The sequence below is a fragment of the Lepus europaeus genome, chromosome 13 (genome assembly GCF_033115175.1).
Source record: "Lepus europaeus isolate LE1 chromosome 13, mLepTim1.pri, whole genome shotgun sequence".
Classification (NCBI taxonomy): Eukaryota; Metazoa; Chordata; class Mammalia; order Lagomorpha; family Leporidae; genus Lepus; species Lepus europaeus.
The window spans coordinates 23,231,824-23,248,348 of record NC_084839.1 but is presented as its reverse complement, the minus strand read 5'-3'; the positions used below and the strand labels follow the sequence as shown (position 1 = coordinate 23,248,348).

The following is a 16,525-nucleotide window of genomic DNA, read 5'->3' as shown; positions in this document are numbered from 1 at the left end:
CTGTCTCCCTCCTGGTTTCGTCCTGGCTCAGCTCTGGCTGTTACAGCCATTTGGGGAGTGAACCAGCAGATGGAAGCATGCTTTCTCTCTCTGCCTTTCAAATAAAGAAACAAGATGGACTTTTGTGAGGAAGACGTTAATTTTGCTTTTATTTTTAATTTATTAATTGAAAGGCAGAGAGAGATCTTCCATCTGCTGATTCTCTCCACAAATACCCACAACAGCTGGACCTAGGCTAGGCTGAAGCCATAAGCCAGGAACATCCGGGTCTCACACAGGAGTGACAGGAATCCAAGTACTTGAGCCATCACCTGCTGACTCCCAAGTTGTCCATTAGCAGGAACTCGGAATCAGGAGACACAGCAACTACATACTCCAGTAAGGGACATGGGCATCTCAAGTAGCATTTTAAACCCACCCCTAAACACACTAATTTTAAAACAAAATACAGGCCAAATTAAACCTATGTGTGGCCAAAGTCAGTGTGTGGGTTAACCAAATCCCCGCTCCTTTCTTTCTATCTCCACAATTTCTTTTTTTTTTTTAACTGACTTATTTATTTGAAAAGCAGAGATGCAGAGATGCACAGAGAGAGAGAGGGCTTCCATCCACTGGTTCACTCCCCAAATGGCCGCAATGGCCAGAGCTGGGCAGGGCTGAAGTCAGGAGCTTCTTCCAGGTCTCCCAGTGGGTGCAGAGGCCCAAGCACTTGAGCCATCCTCCACTGCTTTCCCAGGCACTTCAGCAGGGAGCTGGATCAGAAGAGGAACAGCCGGATCCCAAACCAGCACCCACATGGGATGCCGGCACTGTAGGTGGCAGCTTCACCCACTGTGCCACAGTGTGGGCCCTCACATCTCCACAACCTTGATTCAGGCCATCTCCACACTCCTCACCTCATTTTCTGCAGAGCACCCAAAACCCCACCTCCCCCACGCCCACCCATCGTCAAGCTGCCAAGGCAGCTTTCTAAATTCCCATCTGATCCAGCTGAAAACTCGTCAGTGCCCCCTCAAAGCCTAGAGCTCTACAGTGAGCCCTAAACCTCCTGTGATTTTTGCTCAGTGTGCAGACAGTAACGCTCTATCCCACCCAAACCTAAAAAGGCCCTAGGAACTGCAAAATCCCTTCCCCGGCTGATTTTGATCATGGACGGCAGAGGTACCGGTCTGGGGAGTAAAATGCAAGACAAACCACCCCCTCTGACAGGCCCCACCTGCCCCTGCAGTCCCATCCCTGCCTCTCCACCCTATGCCTCAACACTTTATCCACTTTCTGGTTCCCAGGAAATACTCAGACCTCCATCTCTGTACTCGCTGCCCTCTGCTCTTCACCTGGTGATAGTGGATCCACTCAGCCTTCATCTTCCCCACAGGAGCTCCGCCTTCACCTCCAAGCCCTCCAAAGCCCTTCTCAGCTCAAACCCACACCCTGGGAGCTGCCTCCTATCCTCTCCCACAACACCCAGCTCTTACCTAACTGCATCACTTAACTATTTATAATTGTGTGGTTATACGTCCACATGCCACCATACTGGGTTCTTTGAAGTCAGAATTTCAGCTCAGCTAACTCTGCAGGCCCAGTGCTGTGCCCGACAGAGTGGACCCTCCATAAACACTTGCTGAATAAACAAAACCAAACTGTTTGGGGGAGCAGGCAGGTACTGTAAGCAAACCAATGGATGGGAGTGCTCCATGTCTCTATTTTCTCTTTGTGTGTCTCTCTGCCACTAAATAGAATTATTGAGTCATTTAAAAAAAAAAAAAAAAGCTGGGGCCGGCGCTGTGGCACAGTGGGTTAACGCCCTGACCTGAAGCGTCGGCATCCCATATGGGCGCGGGATCAAGACCAGCTGCTCCACTTCCTGTCCAGCTCTCTGCTATGGCCTGGGAAAGCAGTGAAGGATGGCCCAAGTCCTTGGGCCCCTGCACCCTTGTGGGAGACCAGGAGGAAGCTCCTGGCTCCTGGCTTCGGATCAGCACAGCTCCATTGCGGCCATCTGGGGAGTGAACCAGCGGATGGAAGACCTCTCCTTCTCTCTGCCTCTCCTCTCTCTGTGTAATTCTGACTTTCAAATAAATAAATAACTATAAGAACAAGTGAATTTCAAGGCCAAATTCTAGCTCTTTTTTTTTTAATTTTATTTATTTGAGAGGTAAAATTACAGACAGTGAGAGGAAGGGACAGAGAAAGGTCTTCCTTCTGTAGGTTCACTCCCCAAATGGCCACAACGGCCGGAGCTTCGCCAATCTAAAGTCAGGAGCCAGGAGCTTCGTCCTGGTCTCCCATGCGGGTGCAGGGTCCCAAGAACTCGGGCCATCTTCTACTGCTTTCCCAGGCCATAGCAGAGAGCTGGATCAGAAGAGCAGCAGTGGGACTGGAACCGGCGCCCATATGGGATGCGGCATAGGCGGAGGATTAACCTACTGCGCACAGCGCTGGCCCCAAATTCTGGCTCTTAAGAATTGCCATTAACATGCAGTCTCCCTTTAAGACCTCTTTATTGTAAATGCAATTTACTAGTAAATAAATTCCCAATTATGATGATTCCTGAAGTCAGGTTGTTCTTGTTGGCAACCAAGTTAATAAACTATATTAACAGCAGAGACCAAGTCTTGATGAAATTATACTCTTAAAAGCAAACAACCGATTTCCACAGAACATCTCTCTGAGGCAAAACGAAACAATGTGAAGCCAGTTGCTACACTGTCAAGTTTGCCTGAGCTGGATAGACAGGCACACCTCACCAGCCTTTTCACCCTGAGTAAGTGGGGAAACCCCTCGACTGAGAACTGTGGCCCTTATCCTGACATCTTCGCATCTGAAATACAAACGCATCCTTGCAAGGCCCAGATGTTCAGCCCCTCCACCACACTCCCCAGATGCCTTGTATTCTTTATACTTTGATTCCAGCAACATTTACTGGACACCCACTGTTCAGGACTCCAGGCTAGACCTTTGTCATCTGAGCAGGGAGGCGACAGCCCCCGCCCCAGCTCATATCCCTAGTGAGAAAGCAGACTTTCTACTAACTATTCAACTGTTTAATCAAACAGCTGAATAAAACTGTATCAAGTAACACAACGCAGAAGACAAACGCTAACAGAGCATAACACAAAATCCACCCCACGCTTTCTTCTGTACAGGCAAACAACCTAAATCTTGATTTCTTACTACAGAACGGTAACAACCACTCTACATAGGCACCCCTTATAGCAGCGATTCCATGTGACTGTCAGGTTTCCAACTGCCCATTTCAGATGTACCTCCAGGGAAAATAAGGAAATTAAACTAGTTCAAAAGTAATTTTTTAACCAGCTGCTTTTAAAGTATCAATTTTTCTCATCTGTTATAAAAGGTCACACCAGGGAATAAAGATCTCTTGAAAATTCTGAGTCTTTACCCATTTATACAGAAAATCTGTTTTAATCCCAAAAGCATTTACAAAGCACTAACTATCTGAAGACTACTCAATAGGAACGCGATGGCAGGAAGAAAAGACTTCTGTGCCCAAGTCACACTCCAGTAAAACTGACCACACAGCTTCCTTTGGACATCTCTGGATTCCTATTTTTAATTAATGTAGTATTGAAGAAAGAATCCTGTACTTGAAAAATGTATATATTTGGTTTTTTTTCAAGGATGCCTCATTGTGACTAAAACAACACCAACAAAGCGTATTTTAGTGAACATTGGACACTTGCTAAATCGACCTTTGTTTTCCAGGAGAGGAAATCTGCTGTCAGACACAGGAGCTGACTCAGAGAGCAGAAGAGGGAAAAGTCGGGAACAGAAAACCAACAGAGATCCCTGGGGACGGGACACCTGTCCAGTAGAAGACACACATGTAAGGCTGCTTCTAAGAAAAAGGAGGTTCCCTGCGACACTTAGGACAGAAACTGTCGGCACCTACGGACAAACTCAGACTCTCCCATGGAAGACAATGTTTTATCTGTCAATATTTACAGTGCTGAACAGATAACAAAAAGGGGACAGAGCTGAAAGCAAAATGCGGTATCTGGAAGCCGCAAAGCCCTGTTCTGAGTTAGAAGGCTCCAGAACTCGCGGCCACTCAGTTTTAAGATAAGGGTTAGACTATGACAGCACAAGACTTCTGGATAGCAGAGGCTGCCCCTGTGCGGCCCTCTAAGGCCCCAGCTGAACGACACCCGCGAGGCTTTCTCAGTTGCTCATTCATTCCCCCTGACATTCGCCGAGTAGCCAGCAGGAGCAGCGCTGTGCTCAGCCCACGGTGACCACACAAGTCCAGGCGCCAGGACTCCATCCTAACGGAGCAACACTGCAGAAGCTGCTCCATGACTAACTCAGGGGGACACGGGGGCACGCAGGGAAGGCTTCTCAGAGGAGGCAAGATTCAAGCCGGCATGCAAAGACGAACAGAATCAAGGATGAAAGGTTCAAGCCCCTGCGTCTGGGCTGAGGGGTGGGGGGCTGGATGCCGAGTGGCCATTCACTGACGCGGGGACAGTAACGGGGAACCAGATTTGTTGGAAAGTTCACCGCCAGCCCTCCCCGGCGGCCCCCGATGTCCCTGCCAGGCGCTTCCCAAACCCCGATCTCCATCTGCACGGTAGAAACTCAGCTCACGAACGTCAACCCAGGAGCTGCCTGCGGCTGCAAGGACTCGCCCAGGGCCGAAAGCCTTGGGCGCCGAGCCGGTAGCAGCAGGAAGCCCGCGCGCTCTCCACCACCCGGGTCCCCCCGTGCACACCGGCTTCACCGGCAGCCCCGCGCCGCGAGCCGCTGCGGGGATGGACGCGGGGCGCAGGAGCGCGGGGGCCTCGGGCAGGCACTCGCCCCCGCGGGCCCCAGCGGCCGAACGACCTCCGGGGTCTCTGAAGTTGCATGCAAGACAGGCAGGTGGGAGGTCCATTCAAACGAAGGCAATCAGCACACCACAGAGCCCCGCATCCTTTCCGCGGGACCCGAAAATAACCAAAGACCACAGAACCCGCTCGCTCCCTTACCGCCCAGGGTGCCCCCTCCCCGACCTCGAGACCCCAGGACTCGCAGGACCCCCGGAGAAACGCCCGCCGGCCCGCCCGGAGCCACGCGGCGCAAGGTGACACGGACCGCGCCGGCCCCTCAGCCGCCTGGGCGAGGCCGGGGCGAGGAGGGCGAGGGGCGGCCGCCGGCCTCGCTACCTTGTACTTATCAAAGCCAGCCAGCTGCTCCGGGCTCACGTATTCGTAACCAGCCATGACGACCCGAAAACCGAGCGCCCACTCGGCAGCGACTCTCCGCGACGAGGCGGTGAACCACGAGCACCACGCCGGCCGCCAAGGCTGGGAAGCACTGGGCTGGCAAAGAAGGCAGCGGAGCCGCGCTCCGCCCACCGCGCACGCGTAGCCGCCACGGCCTCTTCCGCTGCCTGCCAGCGCGCAGGCGCAGCCCTCGCTCCTCCCCGCCCACCGAGGGAGGGCTCGTGCGGCCGGCTCCTCGGCGCCGTCGCAGTCCAATCGGCAGGGAGCGGACAACTCTAAGTCCCGCCTCCCGGCTTTTCTCGTCGTTTCATTCGTCAGCGTCAAAATTGGTGAGCTGAGGTGAGGCACGAGCGGAAGCGAAAGGTCAATTTCCCAGTGGGCCTTGCTGCTTTTCCCGTGGGGGCCAGGCTGGGTTTCTGGGGGTTGTTAGCATCCGGGTGGGAAGTCGGGGGGTCCCCTATTAGTCCTGGGGGTGGGGCCGAGTGCCTGCCAGCCAGGTCCGGAGCGCCCCAGGTGGGACGGCTGAGTTCCCTCACCTGTGGTGACGTAAGCGCAGACCCGGGTCTGTCTGGCCCCTCCCGCAGCTCCGCCCTGGTTGTTCGCGGTGGGAGCCTGGCGAACCTGGCTTGATGTGGCGAAGGCTGAACGCCCGCCCTCGCCGGGGGAGGCCCCGTGCGGCAGGGCGTGGGGTCGAGCCCCTCGGGTCCGCGGCGCCCCGTGCACCTTGCACCTTGCACCTCCTCGTCCCCGGCCCCGACTGAGACTGCTGCAGATAAAGGCGGTGGCTTCGGTCTCGACTGCTCCCTTAGTGCGTGTGCGAGAGGTGTTTTTACGTCCCTGGAGCCTAGTTAACGTCAGGGGCTACTGTGTATCTGATAATAATAAACTTGGTATCAGTTGCTGTTTTCAATTGAGCGCCTTCCACGCGGAGAACTTGACCTACCTTGTCGCCAACCGTCGTGACAACACGATGCAGTGGAAGGCTCTCTGCCTACTTTGCAGATTTAGGGAATTAAAAATCAGATTACATAATTGCATGGAGTCGCTCACCAATACACAGCTCAGACCTGGCTAACTCAACACAAGATGAAGTCTGTTAGGGAAACCCACTATCCCAGGGAGCTTCCCAATCTCTGGCTCTAAAACAGGCCCCCCACCACCTACACCAGCCCCCCACCTTGTTTTTTAAGCAGTTTTTCTGTTTCTGTAATTTAGTGTTTTTTGTTCATTTGTATTTTGAAAGGTAAAGAGGTAGAGATCTTCTATCATGCCCACAGCGATCAGAGCTGGACCAGGCCAAAGCCAGGAGCCAGGGATCCAAGTCTACCTGGTGAGAGATCAGTTGGGAGCGCGGGAACCCAAGCACTGCCATAGGGGAAGTGGGGGGTCCCCGTATGGATGTGCCAAACGCTGGCCCCCTGAGCTCTCTGCCATGTTCTCCCCTTCATTCACTCAACAGACACTTGTTGGGGGCCCAACATATGTGAAGCACGTTATTAGTCCTGGGATGTCTTAATCCCCTCCTAAAGTACAAGATCCTTATGATGTAATCGATATAATTCATCTATTATTCCTGGTGCATATTAGATAATCAATGAATTTGAATGTCCTTTCCCAGACTTGCTCTCAAGGGGAAAATTTGTATCTTAATACATCTTAATTTTCTCATGTCCTATTGCCCAGTTGCTTGCAAATAATGCGTGGTCAGTTCATTTCATTGAGTACGCATGAGCGCGCTCTGCTGTGAAGTGTCGTTCTCCCTGACTTTAAAAGGAGACGGGCTGTAATGAAAGGAAAACTAGGAACCGGCATCCTTCAACCTAGATGCTTGCTTTATGCAAGGACCGTGTTTAAATCAGTGCTGAACGCCAAGTGGACACACTTCTGTGCTGAGTACAGAGCTTTGGACAATGTATTAATCAGCCGATTTCCCCAGTAATGCCACTACCTATAAGCAGCAGCAGCTCTCCCTGCTGTGCTTCCTCTAATCAATATAAATACAATAAAGAGACAGGGACTCCTCTCTGATATTTAATGCAAGGCCTGCACTTACCCATTTGAAATATGAACTTCATACTTGCAAAACAAAGTCATAAAATGTGACTATCATACAAACTAATAATAATTCACAAAATATACTTACCAGTAATACCTTGGGATGTAAGCAAACTCATCCTGTCAAATATGGTCTTCGAATTTCTTCCAAAGAGCAGCCTGAATTCTGTGAGAGCAGTTGGCATTTGCTGCTTCCCTAAAGAGGGTACTGACAAGATCCACTCCATTGTAAATCCAACTGAAAATTCCTAAACCGAAACACAACACACAACGCTGCTCTGTTGTTCTCTAATCTATCACTTACTGGCTCTGGGATCCCAAACAACATATTCCCTTAGCCCCAGTTCTGCTGTGTTTAAAAAGGCATTAGACTACATCTCTACGATCTTACTCATCTCTGAAACTCAGCGAAGATCTTTCCTTTAACTTCTGTAGAGTAAGTCAACCCACCTGGAAAAAGACAACCATTCCTGTCCTTCCACACCCGTTACTGCACAGAGCATGCTGAAGGATGTCGCTGAAGCCCGTTAAACAATCATCACATGTCTTTTCCCGGAGTTCCATGAATCCTAGCCCTGGCTGAGCCCCACCAGGCACTTTGACCTTGAAAAAGAAGATTGTCAAGTAAGTGACTCCGCCTTTGGAACTGAGGCTCCTCTCTGTTTCCTGTTGCCTGGATTCTGTCCCGGAGGCTTTTATCTGAGGCCCCTCACAGCTGCAGGGGCTGCCTGCTTCCGGCCTGCCTGCTCCCATCTCTGCCCGTTTGTCCCTGTGCCCCATAATGCTGAACATGGTTCATTGTTGCCCTGCTCCCCTGCCTCCTCACCTGCTGAAATTTCCCTCTTCCACGTCTCATACACTCACGATCAGACATTTGGCCTTCCAGAATGATAATCACATAAAACAGCCAATTCATTCTAGAAACAATATTGTCATCTTTGTAATAGAACCTATAAAAAGAAGTGTTTTAATCCTTGGAGTTCCTGTTTTGTTTCGTCTGAAGAGTATTTTAGAGCTAGTATTTTAGAGTAAATAGAGCTAGAAAATTGACAGTTAAATGACTAATACAAGTAGTAATTCCAGTATAAGTTTTTGAAGCCATTCCTATGAAAAAGGTCTTCAGTTTATAAAAAGGCTTTGGATTTATTCTTTATTTTTTTTATATATTTTTTATTTTTTTTTTGCCAGGCAAAGTTAGACAGTGTGAGAGAGAGACAGAGTTATAGACAGTGAGAGAGAGACAGAGAGAAAGGTCTTCCTTCCGTTGGTTCACTCCTCTAATGGCCACCATGGCCGGCGCTACGCCAATCCGAAGCCAGGAGCCAGGTGATTCCTCCCGGTCTCCCATGCGGGTGCAGGGATCCAAGCACTTGGGCCATCCTCCACTGCTCTCCTGGGCCACAGCAGAGAGCTGGACTGGAAGAGGAGCAACTGGGACTTGTATCCAGCGCCCCAACCGGGACTAGAACCCGGGGTGCCAGCACCACAGGTAGAGGATTAGCCAAGTGAGCCACGGCGCCGGCCTGGATTTATTCCTGTTTTAAAATAAAAACCATGCCTTATCTTCATAAGCTCTGTGTTTCTTAAAACAATTTAGCGTCACTAGATCACCCTAACAACCCTGGGCCATGGGCTGGGTGGATGGTTGTTCTAATTGTGCAGAATATAATAATAAAAGAGGTATGTATATATTTGCCCACAAGTCACCTAGTTTGCTCAGTGTAAAACTCAAATCCGAGTGCAGATCCAGGGGCTGATGTTGGGGCACAGCACATTAAGCCACTGCTTGTGATGCTGGCATCTAGTAGGGGAGTGCTAGTGGAGTCCCAGGTGTTCCACTTCCAGTCCAGCTCCTTGGCCTGGGAAAAACAGGAAGTGATGGTTCAAGTATTTGGGGTCCTGTCACCCATGTGGGAAACCCTGATAATAGTTCATAGCTCTTGGCTTTTTGTGACCATTTGAGGAGCATTTCCCCCTCTGTGTCTGTCCCTCTGCTTTTTAAATAAAATAAACAAATACATCTTTTAAGAAAAATAGCACAGGGTCCAGTGTTGTGGTGCAGCAGGTAAAGCCACTACCTGCAACTTCGGCATCCCATATGGGCACTGGTTGAAATCCTCACTGCTCCACTTCTGATCCAGCTCCCTGCTAGTGGCCTAGGAACGCAGCAAAAGATGGAGGGCTGGCACTGTGGCATAGCAGGTCAACCTGCCGCTTGCAGAGACAGCATCCCATATGGCTTCGAGTCCTGGCTGCTCCACTTCCAGTCCAGATCTCTGCTATGTCCTGGGAAAGCAATGGAAGATGGCCCAAGTCCTTGGGCCCTGCACCTGCGTGGGAGACCCAGAGGGAGCTCCTGGCTCCTGGCTTCGGATCAGAGCAATTTCAGCCATTGTTGCCATCTGGGGAGTGAACCAGCTGGTGGAAGACCTCTCTGTCCTCCCTCTCTGTAACTGCCTTTTAAATAAAATCTTTTTTAAGAAAAAAAAAGATGGCCCAAGTGCTTGGGGCCCTGTGGGAGACCTGAATGAAACTCCTGGCTCCTGGCTTCAGTCTGACTCAGCCCTGGCCATGTGGCCATTTGGAGAGTGAACCAGTGGATGGAAGATCCCTCTCTTTCTCTGTCTCTCCCTCTTTCTCTGTAACACTGATGTTCAAATAAGTAAATAAATCTTTAAAAAATAGCACAGATCTACCATACGTTAGGGTGACGATAATTCACCATGGGTATTATATGCTACACAAAGACCTGAAAGAGGGGAGCTTACAGGCTCCAGACATAAAGAAATGAAAAGGAGGGGCCAGCGTTGTAGCATAGTGGGTAAAGCTGCTGCCTGTGATGCCAGCGTCCGATACGGGCACCAGTTCAAGTCCCGGCTGCTACACTTCTGATCCAGCTCCCTGCTACAGTACCTGGGAAAACAGAGTAGATGGCCCAAGTCTTTGGGACCCTGTACCCACGTGGGAGACCCAGAAGAAGCTCCTGGCTTCAGCCTGGCCCAGACCTGTCATGTTTCAACCATTTGGAGAGTGAACCAGCAGATGGAAGACCTCTCTCTCTCTCTCTCTGTCTTCTCCCTCTCTGTGTTATTGCCTTTCAGATAAAAAATAAACCTTTAAAAAAAATGAAATGGGGGGCCAGCACTGTGGTGCAGTGGGTAAAACCACCACCTGCAGTGCCGGCATCCCATATGGGCACCGGTTGTAGTCCCAGCTGCTCCACTTTCAATCAAGCTCTCTGCTATGGCCTGGGAAAGCAGTATAAGATGGCCCAAGTCCTTGGGCCCCTGCACCCACATAGGAGACCTAGAAGAAACTTCTGGCTCCTGGCTTCAGATCAGCCCAGCTCCAGCTATTGTGGCCACTTGGAGTGTGAACCAGCAAATGGAAGACACCTCTCTCTCTCTCTCTCTCTCTCTCTCTCTCTCTAACTCTGCCTTCCTAATAAATAAATCTTAAAAAAAAATGGAAATGGTAATTACCTGATTTGCAGGGTTTCCACTGTATTCATGTGTTGAAATAATTGCACTGGACTCCCATAAAGCAAGTATTACATGTTAATCGGAAAAAAAATTTAAAGAGCACAAGTCATCAACTTTCAGCTAATCAATGTTTCCACTGGACTATGTTTCTATAAGTTACCAGGCTAAGATTTTAACAGCAACAAAGAACTCCGAGATAAGTTCTTGTTTGTTTGTTTTTTAAATTAAGTAAAAAAGATTTATCCATTCACTTGAAAGTCAGAGTTACAGAGAGAGGGAGATACAGAGAGAGTTCTTCCATCCGCTACTCCACTCCCCAGATGGCCGCAACAGCCGGAGCTGAGCAAATCCAAATCCAGGAGCCTCCTCCAGGTCTCCCACATGGGTGCATGGTTCCAAGCACTTGGGCCATTTTCCTCTGCTTTCTCAGGCCACAGACAGAGCTCTATTGGAAGAGGAGCAGCCAGGACCTGAACCGGCACTCCTATGGGATGCCGGCACTGCAGGCAAAGGCTTAGCCCACTACGCCAAGTGCCAGCCCCCCAGGTCAGTTTCAAATCAAGGCTTAGAGCAGAGTGGGGGGATTGAGGTGGGGATGGAGACTAGGGGAGAGCTCAGAAAAGTCACTAAGTTGCTTATTGTTTCTTATAAACAGAATTCTCCAGCTGTAGGTAAACCAGCTGGGGTAGATTTTGTCTGCCTGTTCTTTGCTGTATTTTATACTTTTCAATGCTAATCCTTTATGTGAATAGGTCATCCATCATATTCTTTATCACAGCCAGATCCTGTGCAATACACTGAGGCTGGCATGAACTGATATCTTACCTCCTGCCTGGTGTTAGTGGAGGGAGAAGGTGTCCTTGCTCTTCTGTGATGGGTCATTTCCACCGGCTTCTCAGTGACTATCTGGTCATTTTTGAGCTTTTAACCTTTGAACACTAGGCCAATAGGCTCAGCAGTCATTCAAATTCAAGAGAGGCCCTGGAAAGGTTCAGAGAGAGCTAGGGACCCAGTGTGATGGGAGGCAAGAGTCAGATCACCGGTCTAGTAATTCATTTAGACCATGTACATATTTGTCATTCTTGTTTCAAAGATAAGTGATTGTTTCTCCCTTAAAACCGTCACACAAGAGCGTGGCTGTTAAATAAAAGGGACATTATTCTTAAAACTGATCTTGGGCCAAGTACACTGGGCACAGTCTTATCTTCAGCATTCTTGAAGTTCTGGTAATGATCCAGCATCTAGTTTTATGAACAGAGAGAGAACTGATACCTCTCCTACACACACCTCCTCCTTCTGTCCACTATTGTTGCACTTAAAAGGAAGCAGAACTCTAGTCCAGTGGAAATCGTGCCTCCGGGGGAGTAGCCACCGTGGCATCACTGAGGAATAAGATCTCTCTCTGTGGGCAAATGTGAGTTAGCCTCCTCTAGTGCCTACACATATACCAAATGTAACCACATTTTTAACTTGAACTTGAACACAGAACCATACAAGGGACTTCATTGTGGAGTAGGATTCATTTTTGTCTTCATGAAACTTTTAAATCATTGAATCAATGATCACTTAGTAACTAATTTGAAAAAGACCATAGGGAACATTACTATGATTTGTTATGTTGTAGGAATCCTGGACAACCTGGGGCACAGATTGAAGCAACAGATTGTTAACGTGGATGACTGCTACATAGGGCCTTTTTTTTTTTTTTTTTTTTTTTGACAGGCAGAGTTAGACAGTGAGAGAGAGAGAGAGAGAGAGAGGTCTTCCTTTTTGCCGTTGGTTCACCCTCCAATGGCCGCTGCGGCCGGCACATCTCGCTGATCCGAAGCCAGGAGCCAGGTGCTTCTCCTGGTCTCCCATGGGGTGCAGGGCCCAAGCACTTGGGCCATCCTCCACTGCCTTCCCGGGCCATAGCAGAGAGCTGGCCTGGAAGAGGGGCAACCGGGATAGAATCCAGCGCCCCAACCGGGACTAGAACCCGGGGTGCCGGCGCCGCAAGGCGGAGGGTTAGCCTGTTAAGCCATGGCGCCGGCTACATAGGGCCTTGAAATCTTCCTTTGTACACCCAAGACTGTGGTCTCCATGACCAAAACTCTAGCAGAAGCTGGCTTTACTTTTAGAAAACAAGAAATACAAATAGAAACAATATGCAAACGCAGCAACTTCATTATTTCGTCATGTGTCCTTATTGAACACTGGCTATGTGCCAGCTACAAATATCATGACAGACGAGGGAGATACAAAGATGACTAGGACATGGTCCCCAAGTAAAAAGTAAGTTATTACAGGCATACCAGAAACAATTCCAGGATTAACCTACTGCACCACACTGGCCCCTGATTGAAGGGATTTTTAGATCCATGTAGTTTTGGTCATAATATGCATTTTCTATGGTTTTTTTTTTAAGGCCCCTTATACTTTGTCTTGCACAGAGAATTGACAAAAGAACAGGAAACAAAGGGTCAGAATCTAAAGAAAACTCTAGGGGCCGCGCTTGCAGTGGCAGCATCCCATATGGGTGCCAGTTCCAGTCCTGGCTGCTCCACTTCCGATGCAGCCCTCTGCTATGGCCTGGGAAAGCAGTAGAGGATGGTCCAAGTCCTTAGGCCCCTGAACCTTGTGGGAAACCCGGAAGAAGAAGCTCCTGGCTCCTGGCTTCAGATTGGCAGAGCTCTGGCCATTGCAGCCACCTGGGATGTGAATCGGTGGATGGAAGACTCTCTCTCTGCCTCTGCCTCTGCCTCTCTGTAACTCTGCCTTTCAAACAAACAAACAAATATATATATAAAAGAATGAATGAATGAATAAAAGAAAGAAAGAAAAAAGAAAATTCTAAAGACTTTGAGATCCTGCAGGGACTGATTCAGTTTTTTATTTTTATTTTTTAATTTTATTTGACAGGGAGAGATCTTCTCTATCCACTGGTTCACTTCCCAAATGCCTACAACAGCTGGGGCTAAGCCAGGAGAAAGCCAGAAGACCAGGACCCCAATTTAGGTCTCTCATGTGGATGACAGAGAACCAAGCACTTGAGCCAACATGTGCTGTTTCCCAGCATGCACAGAGCCCACAGAAGGGTAAGAAGAGTTATTGCAACCCTCTTTATTTGCCATAATTCCCCTTCAGATTAATTTTTTTATTTGTTTATTTATTTATTTATTTGAAATTCAGAGATAGATGTAGATACACAGAGATCTTCTATTCCATGGTTCACTCCCCAAATGGCTGCAATAGCTAGAGCTGGGCCAGTCTGGAGCCAGGACCCCTATCTAGGTCTACGACGTGGGTACAGGGGCCCAAACACCTGGGCCATCTGTTGCTGCTTTCCCAGGCACACTAGCAGGGAGCTGGATTGGAAGCAGAGCAGTCGGGACTCAAACCATTGTGTATATGGGATGCCAGCTTCACAGACATGGGCTTTACCCACTACACCACAATGCCAGTCCTAAGATTAATTCTAAAGCTGAAAGGTAGGCTTGTTATAGAACATCCTCAAAACTAGTTGGAGGAATTGCTATACAACTCCCAAGGCTAGATTCACTTGCCCAATACACAGCAATCCAATTATTTACATCAGGGTGGTGAAAGAAAATAGGTGTTTATGGAGAAGCACAGAGCAAAGAACCAGGCATCTCTCACTAATTCCTGATCTCCTTAAGGGATCATGGGGAAAGGTTCTTTCAGATTGAGCCTGGGGCTTAAAAGTGAGTGTTCAGTTCCTGTGCAGGTCCCTGGTGGGTCTGCAGTGCTCATAGCCCGCCTTTGATTGGCCAGTGATGTCATGTTCTTTTGGGAATGTTGATGATGGCAAAGTGCGCCCCCATCTATCAGGTCATCTTGCCTGGGACCTGGGATCCCTGGTAACACCCAACATCAAGATGCTATCTTATGCTGGCGCCGCAGCTCACTAGGCTAATCCTCCACCTGTGGCGCCGGCACCCCGGGTTCTGGTCCCGGTCGGGGCGCCGAATTCTGTCCCAGTTGCTCCTCTTCCAGTCCAGCTCTCTGCTATGGCCCGGGAAGGCAGTGGAGGATGGCCCAAGTCCTTGGGCCCTGCACCTGCATGGGAGACCAGGAGAAGCACCTGGCTCCTGGCTTCGGATCGGCGCAGCGCACTGGCCGTGGCGGCCATTTGAGGGGTGAACCAACGGAAGGAAGACCTTTCTCTCTGTCTCTCTCACTGTCTAACTCTGCCTGTCAAAAAAAAAAAAAAAAAAAGATGCTCTCTTAGGGGAGATAAATGTCCTCATATCTGCAGGGATCCTGTAGGGTGGGCTGCACTACTCCCTCAACTTAGTGATTTAAATTTTAGTAAAAGCAGAGCAAAGGAACATAAAGCTAGGGGAGGGAAGCTGGGCAACACTGGGTGATCAGGACCTGGTGGTGTCCAGCATCTGCATCTAGGGCATTGCAGAAGGGCTCAGTCCAGGCTTCGTTAGGAAGGGATTTGGAAACTACTGAATCACACTTGAATTGTTTTAAGATACTCAGAGAGGGGCCGGCACTGTGGCGCAGTGGGTTAACACCCTGGCCTGAAGTGCCAGCACCTCATATGCACGCTGGTTTGAGTCCCAGCTCTTCCACTTCCGATCTAGCTCTCTGCTATGGCCTGGGAAAGCAGTAGAAGATGGCCAAGTCCTTGGGCCTCTGCACCTGTGTAGGAGACCCGGAAGAAGCTCCTGGCTCCTGGCTTTGGATCAGCGCAGTTCCAGCCATTGAGGCCAATTGGGAATGAACCATCCAATAGACCTCTTTCTCTCTCTGCCTCTTCTCTCTCTGTGTAACTCTGACTTATAAATAAATAAATCTTTTTTTTTTTTAAAAGATACTCAGAGAAAGAATGGCAAAAGCAAACAAAACAGTAAAAACCCTTGTTAACCTAAAACTCGTGCAATCAAGAGAGATCTAAAACAAAAGAGTTTATTGAGATGGTGGCCAGAAAATGACCAGTCCTGGAACACACTCCCCAGCTTCCAACAGTAAGGCTCAGGAGTATTTGGAAAAAGTAGACTAGAACTAAGAGCAATTTTTTAAATGAAAATTTGGCAAAAACGGGCATAATGTGTTGACATGAACCTGCATTAGATGTAGAAAATAGGGACATGATACCCAAAGCAAGGAAACTGTGCGGACAGAGGACCCTCCATAAGGAGAGGTCGGTTGGGGTTGTAAGGAGAATTTGTTCTCTGCCCCAGTTTCCTGGCACACAGCTCTAAAACCCCTTGGAATCTCCACAGTGGTAGCTTTTGTATGCTAAGGAGATGACTGGTAACTGGGGGTTCCTGGATTACCTTGGATAGAAGACTTGTTGCCAGGGGAACCAACCTTGTGATCAGAAGCTTGGAAATTTCAATGCTGCCCCCTTGCCTAAGGGGGGGGGGGGGCTGGCTCTGTGTGGCGGGTAAAACTGCAGCCTGCAATGCCAGCATCCCGTATGGGTGCTGCTTCGAGTCCTGGCCACTCTGCTTCCTTCCCAGCTCCCTGCTAATGCACCTGGGAAAGCAGCAGAAGATGGCACAAGTCCTTGGGCCCCTGCACCCACATCAGAGACCCAGAAGCTCCTGGTTCCTGGCTTCGGATCAGCCCAGCTCTGGCCATGGTGGCCAATTGGGGAGTAAACTAGCAGATGGAAGACCTCTCTCTGCCTCTGCTTCTCTGTAACTTAAACAAATCTTAAAAAAGATTTATTTATTTATTTATTTCAAAGGCAGAGTTACACAGAGAGAGAGGGAGAGGCAGAGAGGGGTCTTCCATCTGCTGGTT

General features: G+C 49.3%; 1 protein-coding gene and 1 long non-coding RNA gene across 7 annotated transcripts in view; one reads left to right on the top strand and one right to left on the bottom strand.

Annotated features, from left to right (window-relative positions):
* Positions 1-5,343, bottom strand: part of SELENOI (selenoprotein I) — a 44,686-nt gene extending 39,343 nt beyond the window's left edge. The window contains exon 1 of the mRNA XM_062209112.1: positions 5,166-5,343. Within this exon, the coding sequence (XP_062065096.1) occupies positions 5,166-5,222 (57 nt within the window). The 5' untranslated portion in view covers positions 5,223-5,343. The remainder of the gene's footprint in view (positions 1-5,165) is intronic.
* Positions 5,344-5,491: 148 nt separating this feature from the next.
* The window catches only part of LOC133773014 (uncharacterized), a 28,525-nt gene continuing 17,491 nt past the window's right edge, over positions 5,492-16,525 (top strand). For 4 of the 6 annotated variants that reach the window (XR_009867849.1, XR_009867847.1, XR_009867848.1 and 1 more), the window contains exons 1-4: positions 5,685-5,738; positions 6,469-6,555; positions 7,716-7,904; positions 13,664-13,839. This is a non-coding gene — a long non-coding RNA (uncharacterized LOC133773014). Of the gene's footprint in view, positions 5,589-5,684; positions 5,739-6,468; positions 6,556-7,715; positions 7,905-13,663; positions 13,840-16,525 lie in introns of those variants that run through there. The other 2 variants (XR_009867846.1, XR_009867845.1) reach the window with 2 other exon arrangements.